Raw genomic sequence first — 12,532 nt, 5'->3', positions numbered from 1 at the left:
AATTTGAACTGAAGTTGATTCCCCAATCCGTTGGTCTCCAGATGGGGTGATCACCCCTACCTACCTATTTCCCAACAGTTTCACGTAGAAAGTACCGGTCTTCATAGCCATATGAAACTGGTTCCAGCCGTTGATACCCCCTCAGGTCTAGTGCTAGCCAATGTCACCCACCCGTACATTGACCCCCAACATTCAGACCCCTCGTATTCAGATCCATATCGTTCTGACCGTACCCCTATTTTTGATAATTAAGTACCCACCCTCAGTGGATAAAATTGAGAACCCTTTTCGAAATTACCCCTTCTTTTCAAACTACCCCACTCAAATCCATTCCATGAGGTACCCCTTTGATCTCCATCAACACAGATCGGCTTGGACCCCTATACCAAGATTGGTACACCGGTACCCATCAAATTCCTGACCCGGTGTAGTCTACTTCACCCGTATAATTCCTTTCAAGTACCCACCCCTTGTGGTGGTCAAGAGGTACCCATCGATATTGGACCCTGAAAATGTTCCACCCCACCAACTCGATGTCGTCCACTACCCCTGGATTGTACCCCCTCAGGGAATTGGAACACGGCTCAGCCCCTGCCATGCTCTAGCCGCCTCTGCCTCCAACCAGCCCAGCAGCAGGTAGGAGTATGAGGACACGCCGTCATGTACATTCTATCCCATCATCACCATAGCAGCTCCAAGTTTCAGCTCATGAAGCTCCTACAGCTGCCTCGGCTCCTCATCGTTTCACCCGCTCAACTCCCTTTACCTCACTCTCCCACCAGCACATACATGAAGGATGCGTTCCATTTAGAATTCAAGTCTAGAATGCTGTTGGTATGCTTTTGTAGCTTCATCCTTGTTTGATGTCAACAGGCAAATTCAAAGTGTTTGCTTGTGCAAATCTTCATTCTCACAGATTTTTTTCCTGTGGACACCAACCTACTGTATGCGAGGTGTATCAATTTGTCTTTGTTGTGTGTCGTCCTGGTCTACACACTCTCAAGAGAACATTCAAGCAGTTGGAGAATCCTTGATGAAACATGATCCATGTGACTGACTACCTCCAATGCAGGATTCACAGTATTCACCAATACGAACCAGTCGAAAACAAACAACTGGATTGTAGTTCCTAACTTTGCTGTTGGTAAGGCACAGCAAAAGAAAGTAGAAGTGTCAACATGCCCCTCGTACCGCATCCTCCGTCGTCGAATCGCCCGGACCACTCTAATGTCGAAGAAGGCCCTCAAAGAATGAGCAGTGGTGGTTCAAGACAGAGAGACATCAAGTACAGTGAATACAAATTCGTTGTCTTGGGGAGCTGACGATCAAACAACTTCGCAGTTCTTTTGCTCTTGCTCAGAAAGCTGGCTTGCCTACTTTGAACTTCGTGAAGCTAAAACAAGGTGGAACGGAGAACGATGGATTCCTATCTCAACGAGGCGAAGTGCAAGGTCGCAATTCATTCACTGAAAGATGTTCTGCTCATGTGACTTGACAGGTGTTGGAGCTGGCAGCTCGAGAACTCGATCGTACGGATCAGCTTCCAATCAAACTTCTCAGGTTTGCAAAGCAGCTGAGTCTACGAATTTCCCTGGTTAAAACCTTCACCATCAGGTTGGACAACATGCCTCGTATTCATTCAAGCCTAGCTCCAATGGGTAAGGCTCCTGTCCCTTTGCATCTTCTTTGTTCGCACTTCTCAGTCAAACTTTGATGGGAAATTTTGAACGTCGGTTGGACTTTGCCTGCAGATACAAGGCAGATGTGCCGCACGTCAGAAGGGTAGTCCAGGGAGCACAGGGAGGGTTTGCTTCTGGTCTTATGCCCCACCCTCCAAGCGAGAGGGGAAGCGAGCCTTCTTCACGAGATGGAGGACGAGGGTCAAATGCAGGAAGCGATATCCCAGAAAGAAGCAAGCAGGTGGGTCTGATTGTCGTCACGTAATTCCTGGCATTGCAATGTCCTTACCGGGGGACAGGAACCCGCATATCCTCTTACTGCTCGGAACCATGCGATGGATAGCAAGGTCACTTGCTTGACGTTATGGTCTTGCATGATTGTTTTCCGCTCCAGGATGCTGCAAGCATGAACCAGGCAAAGCATAGCCAAGTGCCACAGACTGCACGTGCTGCTTTCAATGATGCGCACCAAGATGGGCACAATGTTGCACCTCAGAAGTATGACGAGGTGCGCAGTCCGATGCTGATAAACTTGTTCGTGACAATTCGGTGAAGGTTACAAAGGCAAATCCAACCGGAGGGAGCAATGTTCCTTTGACTCCAGCTGCTGCACTGAAGTTGTACATGAATTCCATGACCTTATACGAACAAGGCGAGATATTGGATTACCCTCAGGTTTACATTTGCACATGTTTTGGGATAGTAACACACTGATTCCGCTGTCGATAGGTTTACTACGTGGGCCCAAATGCACAGAAACACAAACCAACAGCTGATGCGACAGATAACCACGGTGATTTCTCGTCTTGGCGTGGCGGAACTTTGCTGAAAAGTCTGCTACAGGGTTTGACGACGATCGGGGTGATTATCTCTGGGTGATGCATGACCATGTTTCTTATCGGTGAGTAAACAAGATCAACGCAAAATGATCGGGTTGATGAGAAACTTGATCAATTGTTCCCAATTTTCTTGCTGCTTTGCGTTTCTCTTGTGTTCTGAATGCTGTTCAGGTACGAAATTCTTGGCGTACTTGGAAAAGGCTCTTTTGGCGTTGTTACCAAGTGTTACGATTGGAAAACGAATCAGCTAGTAGCATTGAAAATAATCAGAAACAAGAAAAGATTTCACCATCAGGCAAGCTTTTGATGTCTGTACAACCGAAGTTTCTCTGATGTAAAACAGGCTTTAGTGGAAGTCAAACTGCTCGAACACCTTCGTGACCATGACACAGATGGAACAGCCTCAATTGTCCATATGAAAGGTATGTATGCCTGTTTCTATAAAGCCGTCCCTGACCTTATGATTTGCGAAGATCATTTTTACTTTCGGAATCACATGTGTATAACATTCGAACTGCTCTGTATCAATCTATACGAATTCATCAAGAACAATAAGTTCCAAGGGCTATCACTCGGGCTCATTAGACGAGTTGCTGTACAAGTGAGTGATTCCTATCATGGCAAGTGGAAGTCTAAAGACTGACTCATGGTGCTAGCTTCTACTTTCCTTGAGATTTCTCCGCAAGTTGCGGGTCATTCACTGCGATCTCAAGCCGGAAAATATCTTGCTGAAAGCTCCAAACAAGTCATCGATCAAGGTGATGCGATACAAGAGGGGCACGGGCTGTGAAATGATGGGTGGATCAGGTCATTGACTTTGGATCTTCATGCTTTGAGAATGAGAGAGTGTACACATACATCCAAAGGTGACATGCGTCTGAATGAGACTGTCCCTTATTAATATCCTCTTCAGCCGCTTCTATCGATCTCCCGAAGTAATACTTGGACTTCCATATGACATGGGTGAGGCAACTTTGAGAGTTTCGGGGCATCCTGCTGACTGTCTTCCCGCCCCTTCAGCTATCGACATGTGGTCTTTCGGCTGCATTCTTGCTGAACTTTATACGGGCTATCCGATCTTCCCTGGGGTGAGACTCAAGTCGCTGACGTAGAGCTGCTGTGACTGCATTCTCAGGAGAACGAAGTAGAGCAATTGGCTTGTATAATGGAGATTCAAGGGCTGCCTCCGAGGATGATGATAGAGCAGGTTCAGACCGTCTCTCCTGTCCCCTGTGATGTTTTCGATGTGATGTATCTTCCCAGGCGTCGCGTAAGAAGATGTTTTTTGACTCCAACGGTGCTCCAAGAATCGTTCCCAACTCAAGGTCAGATAGTAAGACCTTCCTTCCAACGTCCGTTGACCCGAGGGAATAGAGGGAAGAAACGTCGTCCAGCGAGCAAGGACTTAGCCAGTGCCCTCCGATGCTCAGATCCAGCTTTTGTGAGGTAAGGACGAAGCTTTTAGTACATGGTGAGGAGCGATGGTGACATGCGACTGTCAGCTTTCTAGAAGGCTGTTTACAGTGGGACAAGAAGGATCGGTTCACGCCGGATCAAGCGCTACAGGTGGAGAGAGGAAGGGAGTCAGGCCGTGAGGATAGTGATGTTGAGTGTGGCAGCACGAGTGGATAACGGAGGCCGCAATCCCTTCGACGAGCATCAGCTACCGACGGGCAGCCAGTGAAGTTCCCTTTGACTCGCAGCCTCGAATGAGCGTGGGAGCCACTGGAGGCGTCAGTGGGTCTCTGTCGGCTCGAGGACCAGTACAAGCTTCCATGAATTCCATCAAGAGGAACTCGGAAAAGCGGCAGGTGCCTCCTTCATCCCTCCCCCTCCTGACCGTCTGGTCACCCTGCTAGCCTTGTTCTTGGCCTTTGTTTCTCTCACCAGCTCGCTTCCTGCTACTACGCTAGCTCCCGTCACCCGTTCCTCGTCCTCCTGCACTTCATCTTCTACTGCATCTTTACATCGACTCTACTTAAATTTGGCTGCTGCAGGTGGCTGCTGGGTACATGACCTTCCGAGATCGCCACCTCTTTCCTCCCATCGACCCTCTAGCGCCCAAGTCGGCCCGGGGAGTGAAGCAGGGAGGCGTGCGAGTGGGTCAGTAGGGTGGAGGAGAATCGCAGGACGGTGAAGCAGGAGGAGATTTACAGGACATTACAGCTTCGTGTGCTAGTGCCGGTCCCTTCACTCCGCTTCTTCCTGCTGCTCAACGCCTCCCCAGATCTGCCCGTGTGTGTAAGAGGAGGAAAGGGACAGAAAGCTGGTGGGGGAGGGAATATGGGGGAGGAGGAAGAGGGAAAGGGAGAGGAACCTGCGGCTCTTCCTCTGCAGGTTCATTGTCCTTGGCAAACGCCTTGTCGACGTTGGCCAGGATGCACTCGATGGAGTCAGTGATGAGAGGCCTGGACGGAGAGTGAGGAGTAGGAGGAGGAGATAAAGACCCACAAGTCTTCGAGGAGGCTTCTGAGCTGTCCTTCCCTGTTGTCCGGCAGTCAGGAGGAACGAGAGGAGGGAGGTTGTGTCTACCTCCTCTTGGGACGGAGCATAGCCGGCCCGAAGGCGACGGCGATGATCGGAGTCATGCTGCTGTCCTAAGCAAGAGAGCTCAACGCACAGAGAAGAAGGGACGAGTCACCTTGCTGATCATCACGCTCAGGAACTTGAGGAGCCGTTGAGTTGTGATCCAGCTGATGTACTTGGTTGTCAAGAACAAGAACAAAGGGAGGGGAGGGGGGGATGGGGAGGACGAAGACGTGAGATGACGAGCAAGAGGAGGAGGGAGGAGCTGTCACTTTGATCGCGGCAAGGTAGCAAAGATCGCGGAAAGCGCCTTCCCTTGGTCCTCCGCCTTGCAGGCTGCATAGAGAGTTACGAGCAAGGATGAAGGGGGGACGGAGGGCAACCAGTGACGATGTCGTTGTACTTGCTGTAGGTGAGGAGAGGCTCAGGGAGCTGAATCAACCTGCTGCAAGTTGAGATGGGGAGGAAGTACATTGAGGGGGAGCAAGGCTGAGTGGATAGGAGGAAGGGGAGGACCATAGGCGGAGGAGGGAGGCGATGACATGAACGTCTTGAGTCTCTAGAGTGACAACCGACAAGTTTGTGTCCATTGCCTGACATGTTCGTAAGTACCACAAGAAGAAACGCCGGTGAGACCTTAGCAAGCGACTTGACCTCCTCCTGATCGCCTGAGATGCTGAAAAGCTTCGCTCCTTTCTCTGCCACAGTGGAGGTCAGCTCTTCCTTCTCCTCGTAACCCTTCCTCTCCTCGTCTCGTCTCCATCTTTCCCCTCTCCTCTCCTCTCCTTCCCTCTCCTTACGTGTAGAAGGGCTGAGGTATTGCGATCTCTTCTCTAAGTCAGCAAGCATCATTTCAAGGACCACAGGAATCTGTAGGGTCGTCAACGTGCGTCCTGCGTCTCCTCCAGCCCAGCCGAAACCAGCCTACTCCCTTTACTCCTCCTGTGCCCATTCCTTCTCCTCCCTCCCTCTCCTCCTTTGCGCCTTCCATCTCTAACCTGGATCTCTGCTGGGTTTGCGCCGGAGGAGCCGCGCATGCATAGGGCGTCCAAAGGAACTCCGAAGTTCGCGTTGGAGTTGAGCAGCGACTTTGCGTTCACCTGCTCAGCTGCATCAGCCTTCGCTCCATTATCTCCCCTCCCACTCCCCTCATTCTCTCCTCTCGTTCTTCTCGCGCTTATTCCTTCGCTGCCGTCCCTCCCTCCACTCCCTTCCCCTCCCTCCTTCCCTCCCTCCATCTCCTCGCTCGCCCCTCTCCCTCCCCTCCCTCACTTTGGACAACTTGTTCGCCTGCTGGTTCGCTAACTGCCATGCGGAGTCTCGCGCCTGCATCGACGTCAGCTGAGGTCAAGTTGTTCAGGCTTCTTAAGTCACTTGCCTGAGTCAGGTGAGGCTCCGCCACCATCCTTGCCTGTGAGAACGCTTCGCTAGCAGTGTGCCCGACCTGACTGACCGTCTCCCTCATCTTTGACTGCCTTATCGTCAGCCCCTCCTGCTCCCTTCCCAACTCTCTCACTGTGTCAATGCTAGCCGCCTGCGCCTTCACTCGCTCTGCCATGGGCTTCACGTTGTCTACCGCCTGCATTCCCAGTCACGGAGCAGCAAACACGCCTGAGTCTGCACCTGCTGCGCCATCTGCTTGGCAGAGCTGAGGAAGCTGCTGAAGGAAGACATGGCGATATGCCTGGACCACCTGGCGAAGGTCAGAGGTCACGGAGACGAAGAGGACGCGAGGAGGAAGTAGAGAGCTAAATGTGAGGAAGAGAGCTGGGGGAGTATGACAAGATGCCCAGCAAGATCCAAATCAAAAAGGGCAGGTGCAGCAGATAGGAGAGCAGCTGGGGATATATATACACAAAGCGAACAGGAGGAACAAGGGGAACAGGAGGAACAAGGGGAACAGGAGCAAGAGGAGGATGAAGAAGGCGATTCGATGGAGAAAGTTGACTGGCACAAGCAAGGTCATTAGCAGCAGGAGCAGGAGCAGCAGGAGGAGCAGCAGGAGCAGCAGGAGCATCGGAAGTGGATTTTCGCTCCATTTTCGCTGGTGACGCAACTTTGGGAGATGATGGGTGACCAGAGTAGAATTTTGGTACAGCTGCAGGTACAGCTGCTGGTACCGCTGCAGAAAATCCTTCAGAAAATCCACTACAAACAGAAATAAAAAACATACATAAATAGCATTTTATACATGAAACTATACAAAAAGCTGTACCATCATTTGTTGTGAGGAATATTTTGTGATAGTATTTAAACAATAGTTTTTAAAAACTGTACGAGGGGTCCCGGATTCATGAGTTCAGTCAATAGGGTGGGTAGTAGACTATAGACGATGGAGGTAGGGTACTTTTTGACCGCAAAGCTACGTAAAAAAATGGTGAAAGGCGGGCCATTGACGGACGGGTAAGCATGAGAAGGAGGGGGAGGATCAGGCTCAGGGGTTGTGGGGAGACTCTGCGGATAGGATAAGAGTATGGCGAGAACGAGCAGAGGAGAGGGGAGAAGGACAGATGATCGCACCTGAGCGCTGAAGGGGGAAGGACGGAAAGGAGAGCAAAGAATGGGCTCGAGGCGGTTGGAAGTATCAAACAGCCGATCGCGCATGATTTGCTTGCCCTGCAGTTTCTGGAAGAAGATGCCGGCCCCTGGGAGGTTCGACAGGTCACTCCTTGCATCCCCCCCTCCTTTGAGCTGAAGGCGTTTTGTTTCCCAGGCAAACTCGAAGCTGGATCCCCTCTTGCCCTCGTTCAGGGGAGAATGTAAGGCCGCCATTGAGTCCAGACCCTGTCCTTCTCTGTGCTGATCGAACTCTAGCAGGAAGTGCCGGGAAGTCCGCAGGCTACCGACGCTGCGGCGCGGCTGGCCATGCTCTCTCCCACGATGCCGGGGAAGGTTGGGAAGAAGAGATGGAGGATGGCGGGAGATGACAAACATGTGCAGGTAGTGAAGATTTATGGGGCAGACGGTCCTTGGGTGTGGCCGCTATCAGGAAGTGTGAGTGGAGATCCCATTGGGAGGAGGGAGGAGGGGAGAGGGGAGGAGCAGGGAGCAGGGAGCAGGGAGCAGGGAGCAGGGAGCAGGGAGCAGGGAGCAGTTGATCTGAATCTGGACTCAGGAGAAGTTCAGAGATGGTATCAGAGGAAAGTTGGAGAAGGTGAAAGACGAAGAGAATCGCAGCTTCATGAGCACGGGTAAGTGACTCGAGGGACGGTTTTGTGCTAGCGCCGTACAGCACGTCGTCCTTTTCTTCTCCTCCTCTTCACTCCTCCTCTCCTCTCTTCTCGTCCTCTCCTCCCTATTTGACCCACTTGTCATGTCGCGTACTGTCGCTCCTCCCTGTTTCAATTTCACCGGTTTCAAACTCTTCCACATACTTCGAGACAACGTTCGTCCTTCGGTCTCTTTCCTCCTTATTCCTTCTTCTGCCCAGGACCGCAGAGGGCATACGAATCCTTTCTGCCAGAAAACTCGCTTGAGGATAGCTCCGTCCTCTCTACTCCCGGACATCACGCCAGTTTCCTCTCTCCTCGCAGACCGCAGACTTCCTCTTCGTCCTCGCACTCCGGCTATCACTTTCAGCGGAGATATAGCGAGCCTCGAGTGTACAAGAAGCTTTTTGGCAAGAGGTCAGCAACAACGGAGGCGATGAGGATGGTAGAAATTTTAGATGGTGAAGATAGAAATGATTTCGTGGAGAGGAGGAGGAGGAGGAGTGATTAAGATGTTAGAGAGAGTGGTGGTTGTGGTGACAATGATGATGATTTATCAGTTTGTCGAGACCAACCACAAGTTCAAGCAGCTACAAGTTCTCCCCAGCAGCTTCGAGTTGAAGAAGATAAGTTGTGAAATGTCAACAAATAAAACTAATTGAATCATCTGATATTGACTGTTTTACCCTGTCGATCCCTTCCTTTCCTTTTGTTCCCTTCCCTTCTGTCCTCTCTCTGGTCTATCCCGTCTTTTCCATTCTCTCTCTCTCTTCCTCCCCTCCCCTCTCTCCTTTCCGTTCTCTGTGTTCTTTGCTCCCCTTGAGTTGACTTTTCCTTTTCTTCCCTTCATTTCCTTTCCAAGTGTTTTTATTTCTTGTTGCTTCTTCTCAGAATCGATCATATGGCTTCTTCTGCGGGAAGTTTGGTTGTGTTGGCGGCTTGTAGCTTCCTTGCCCAATCCTGCAGCTCCGTCATACGAAGAGAAGGAGACCAAGGAGCGAGAGCAGGATGGGGAGAGGAGTGAGAATGGGAATCGGCGTAAACCATCATGATCGGGAGCGCAAGAACGGTAGGAATGACAAACAAGATAAGCACAAGGCAAGTAAAGGATGAGGAAAAAGAGCACGAAGACGGAGAGGAAGTAAAGGGTGAGAAGGAACCTTCGGATCGCTCCGCATCGAGAGCACTTGGTGTCCTTATACTCGTATGAGGAAAACCCTCACAAACACAGCATGGTCTAGACTCACCTTCCGGTAGTTGATGTGCCCATTGCACTTGTAGCTCATGCACGCCCAGTCTCCCTTGTTTCCTTCTCCTCCCCCGCCCTCCTCCCCCTTTTCCTCCTTGCGCTTGGTGAGATTCTGACTGTTGGAGGCGTTGAGGCCTCCAGAAACTTGTTGGAGCTCAGGACGAGACTGGAGCAAACAGTCATGAAGGGATGACAAGGAAGGGCAGCAATGAGATGCGGCACGATAAGGAGCAACACAAGAGTAGGCAGGAGGGTAGGAGGAGGAGGAGCGGAGAGATCGGGGATGTTGGAAGGAGAGAAAGAAGAGGAAGGGTGGAGGGGAGGGCGAGGAGGGCAGTGGAGGCGGAGTGTGGAAGACGAGCAGTGGTTACCTGCACCATGCTCCTCCATTGGTCTAGCGTCATCGCCCCTCCAACTCCGCTGGTGCTAATCGCAGGTTGCTATTACACACAATTGATGAGCACCAGAGCAATGAATAGCAGGAGCAGGAGCAGGAGCAGGAGCAGGAGCAGGAGCAGGAGCAGGAGCAGGAGCAGGAGCAGGAGCAGGAGCAGGAGCAGGAGCAGGAGCAGGAGCAGGAGCAGGAGCAGGAGCAGGGACAGTATACACACCTTCGGGGCGGGAGGAGCAGGAGATTGCTCTGAAGACTTTGCAATCTCTTGTTTCTTGCTTTGATTATCATTATGTGTTTCTCCAACAGAGCTTTTCTGTGTCACTTGACTCGATTCCTCCTGCTCTTTCTGATCTGTCTCCTCGTGGATTTTCACAGGGAGCAAGGAGTATGTCTGCGTGGGAAGTGCATGTGAATTTACTGTTGAGCCACTCTCAATTTCCTGTGGTTCATATCTGGACGTTTGCGGCATTTCCGCTAGACTCTGTGATGATAGAAATTTTTCAAAAGATTATCGTGGTGGGCTCAAACAAGAATACCTGCATCCTTGACTCGAACGAGGCTTGCTTGCTTCGATCTGACATGTTGGAAGAGTCACAGGAAAGGGGAATAGGCTGCAGGAAAAGTACCAGCAAGTTGCTCTTTCATCCTCTTCTTTTCCTTCTTGCGCTCTTTCTTCTCTTTCTTCTCCCTCCTCCGCCTTTCTTTCTTCTCCTTTTTCTCCTTCTTGGATTTTTTCTCCTTCTTGTCCTTCCCCCTCCTCTTTCTTGAATCAGTCACGTCCTGTTGAACATCATGGCGATTTTTTCTAAACATGTTCAAACAACCTCTTTCCCACTTCTTGACTGCAAGAGATCTTTTGTCCCATCCCATCCATCGAAAAGTCCGAAAGCACTCACTCCACCAAGAGGATCACCGCTTCTTCGCCTTATTCGCTCCTCGTCGCTTCGGCTGCTGCTGCTGCTGCTACGGCTGCTGCTGCTGCTGCTGCTGCTGCTGATATCTCTTCTGCTGTTGCCTGCTCTTCCCGCCCTCCTTGCGTCTCTGCTCCTGCTCCTGCTCCTGCTCCTGCTCCTGCTCCTTCTGCGCATATCCTGGACGACCGTCACGAACATTTTTAACGGAATTGTCACAAAGGTACTTGTGGTTCTCGTCCCTGAGATCGGTACATGCCGAGAAGGTATTCAGATTTGCATGCAGCAGGTAGATACTGCTTCAACAAGAGTCATCGCGCTGCAATGGACAGTGGTGCTAGCAATGATATTCAGAGCTCTTTCGGCTCCTTCCCTCCCTCCTTCCCTCCCTCCTCCTCTCTCCCTCTCCTCCCCCCCTTCTCTGTCTCTCTGTCTGTCTCTCTGTATTTCTCTGTCTCTCTCTCTCTCCTTTGATCCATGCATGTGTGCATGCATGCCGTTCTCCTTCACTCAAGCCTCCTGCTCTTCCTATTTGGTCGCATCTCTCTTCACGGTAAGTCTCATCTGGTCCGGCCCGCCGCGGCCGCCGGACCGGCGGGCGGCCCCGAGCCCCCGGTCGCGACTCGAGGCCCGGCCCGCCGGTCCCGCCGGATCACACGGTCAAGCCTGAGCTGGCGGCGGTGCTGGAAAGTCGGACGAGAACCATCAAGTTGAGTAAACTAGATCGGACTGAGCCCCTTATCCTGGACTTCCGATCGGCCCGGTGACAGTGACTGAACTGCTAAACTTAAGGCCTCCGGTGTTCTGCCTGTACTTTGAGTTAAACGGTGCGCCTGTAGTGATCACAATTTTTACTCAAAGGTAAGTTAAAAATCAGTACCAGTAGTAGTCACTGTCATCTCATCAGTCAACCCCGGTAGTTTCGGAGCTCCGAAGATCCGATCGGGACCCACCCGTGGCAGTCACAGCGGGGGGGTCAGGAGGGTCAGTAGGGGCCCGGGGTCACAAGTGACGCTTTGAGAGAGAAGAGGCCGAGAGGGTTGAGAGGTGCAACTGAAGAAAAAGAGCTCCTCACAAAAACTATGTCGATTTCAATAGATCTCTTCATTGCCAGCCGTGAAGACCTCGCGTTTTATTGCTGAATACTTAGCGATTTTCAATATTCTATTGCTCAGTGCTCAGGGTTCTTGCAATATTTTATTGCTGGGGTCTTGAAGACTTCAACAGACGTTGACGATAATAATTTCCGAGGGAGGGACACGACACGGGTGCTCCTGAAGGCTTTCGCAGGGGTTAAAAAAACATAGAGGGGGTGGGTCATCCAAAGTACAAGTGTCCTAGAGACCTCCCTACAGACAAGGTGGTAGGCATAGACGAAAGAGGTGGGTCACGGGTACATCAAATTTAACTTTAAATTAACTTTTAATCACCACCGGTAGTAATCGATTCACTTACCCTAAACCACCCCTACCCCCCGGCGTCTTCCTCCTGACTTTCCACGACCTCTTCCTCTTACCCACCCCAACGAATGACCCACCATATCTCAGGCCGCCGGGGGTACGAGAGGGTGATTGGAGACCAGATTGTAGGATGCTTGCCAGCCTTTCCTTGCTCCTGCTGTCCTGCTCCTGCTCCTGCTCCTGCTCCTGCTCCTGCTCCTGCTCCTGCTCCTGCTCCCTGCTCCCTGCTCCTGCTCCCTGCTCCCTGCTCCCTGCTCCCTGCTCC

The 12,532-nt window shown here is 51.5% G+C and overlaps 3 protein-coding genes across 3 annotated transcripts; 2 read left to right on the top strand and 1 right to left on the bottom strand.

The window, feature by feature from the left end:
• Window positions 1–591: 591 nt before the first annotated feature.
• Window positions 592–5,703, top strand: GUITHDRAFT_165013 (hypothetical protein). Its single transcript, XM_005826167.1, has 30 exons — window positions 592–636; window positions 1,073–1,285; window positions 1,342–1,451; window positions 1,499–1,560; window positions 1,615–1,658; window positions 1,752–1,920; window positions 1,979–2,026; window positions 2,074–2,187; window positions 2,235–2,354; window positions 2,409–2,472; window positions 2,523–2,580; window positions 2,690–2,768; window positions 2,862–2,940; window positions 2,992–3,119; window positions 3,205–3,276; window positions 3,326–3,384; window positions 3,432–3,481; window positions 3,539–3,606; window positions 3,654–3,725; window positions 3,782–3,843; window positions 3,893–3,964; window positions 4,021–4,084; window positions 4,138–4,329; window positions 4,516–4,747; window positions 4,836–4,926; window positions 4,970–5,004; window positions 5,053–5,211; window positions 5,317–5,380; window positions 5,428–5,637; window positions 5,681–5,703. Exons 2-24 carry the CDS (start codon window positions 1,179–1,181, stop codon window positions 4,627–4,629), a joined length of 2,007 nt encoding a protein of 668 aa, XP_005826224.1. The 5' UTR covers window positions 592–636; window positions 1,073–1,178; the 3' UTR covers window positions 4,630–4,747; window positions 4,836–4,926; window positions 4,970–5,004; window positions 5,053–5,211; window positions 5,317–5,380; window positions 5,428–5,637; window positions 5,681–5,703.
• Window positions 5,704–7,604: 1,901 nt separating this feature from the next.
• Window positions 7,605–8,764, top strand: GUITHDRAFT_114678 (hypothetical protein; the record flags this gene model as incomplete). The annotated part of the gene is made up of 7 exons (XM_005826166.1): window positions 7,605–7,618; window positions 7,667–7,705; window positions 7,758–7,803; window positions 7,862–7,936; window positions 7,985–8,038; window positions 8,160–8,235; window positions 8,475–8,764. The coding sequence occupies 7 exons, from the start codon at window positions 7,605–7,607 to the stop codon at window positions 8,762–8,764; spliced, it is 594 nt and encodes a 197-aa protein (XP_005826223.1).
• A 376-nt stretch (window positions 8,765–9,140) lies between these two features.
• Window positions 9,141–10,709, bottom strand: GUITHDRAFT_114677 (hypothetical protein; the record flags this gene model as incomplete). The annotated part of the gene is made up of 6 exons (XM_005826165.1): window positions 9,141–9,213; window positions 9,414–9,448; window positions 9,501–9,668; window positions 10,114–10,287; window positions 10,433–10,470; window positions 10,523–10,709. The coding sequence occupies 6 exons, from the start codon at window positions 10,707–10,709 to the stop codon at window positions 9,141–9,143; spliced, it is 675 nt and encodes a 224-aa protein (XP_005826222.1).
• Between the last annotated feature and the right edge of the window lie 1,823 nt (window positions 10,710–12,532).

The sequence above is a fragment of the Guillardia theta genome (assembly GCF_000315625.1).
Source record: "Guillardia theta CCMP2712 unplaced genomic scaffold GUITHscaffold_77, whole genome shotgun sequence".
In the NCBI taxonomy this organism is placed as follows: domain Eukaryota; class Cryptophyceae; order Pyrenomonadales; family Geminigeraceae; genus Guillardia; species Guillardia theta.
The sequence above is the reverse complement of the archived record's forward strand: the minus strand, read 5'-3'. Positions and strand labels throughout refer to the sequence as shown.

What these genes read in the sequence shown, in the direction of transcription:
- GUITHDRAFT_165013 (XM_005826167.1), top strand. Translation starts at nt 1,179, where the DNA reads ATGCCCCTCGTACCGCATCCTCCGTCGTCGAATCGCCCGGACCACTCT. An exon ending in ACCATGCGATGGATAGCAAG is followed by an intron (nt 2,027 to 2,073) that starts GTCACTTGCTTG and finishes TTTCCGCTCCAG; the next exon opens with GATGCTGCAAGCATGAACCA. An exon ending in TGGACTTCCATATGACATGG is followed by an intron (nt 3,482 to 3,538) that starts GTGAGGCAACTT and finishes CCGCCCCTTCAG; the next exon opens with CTATCGACATGTGGTCTTTC.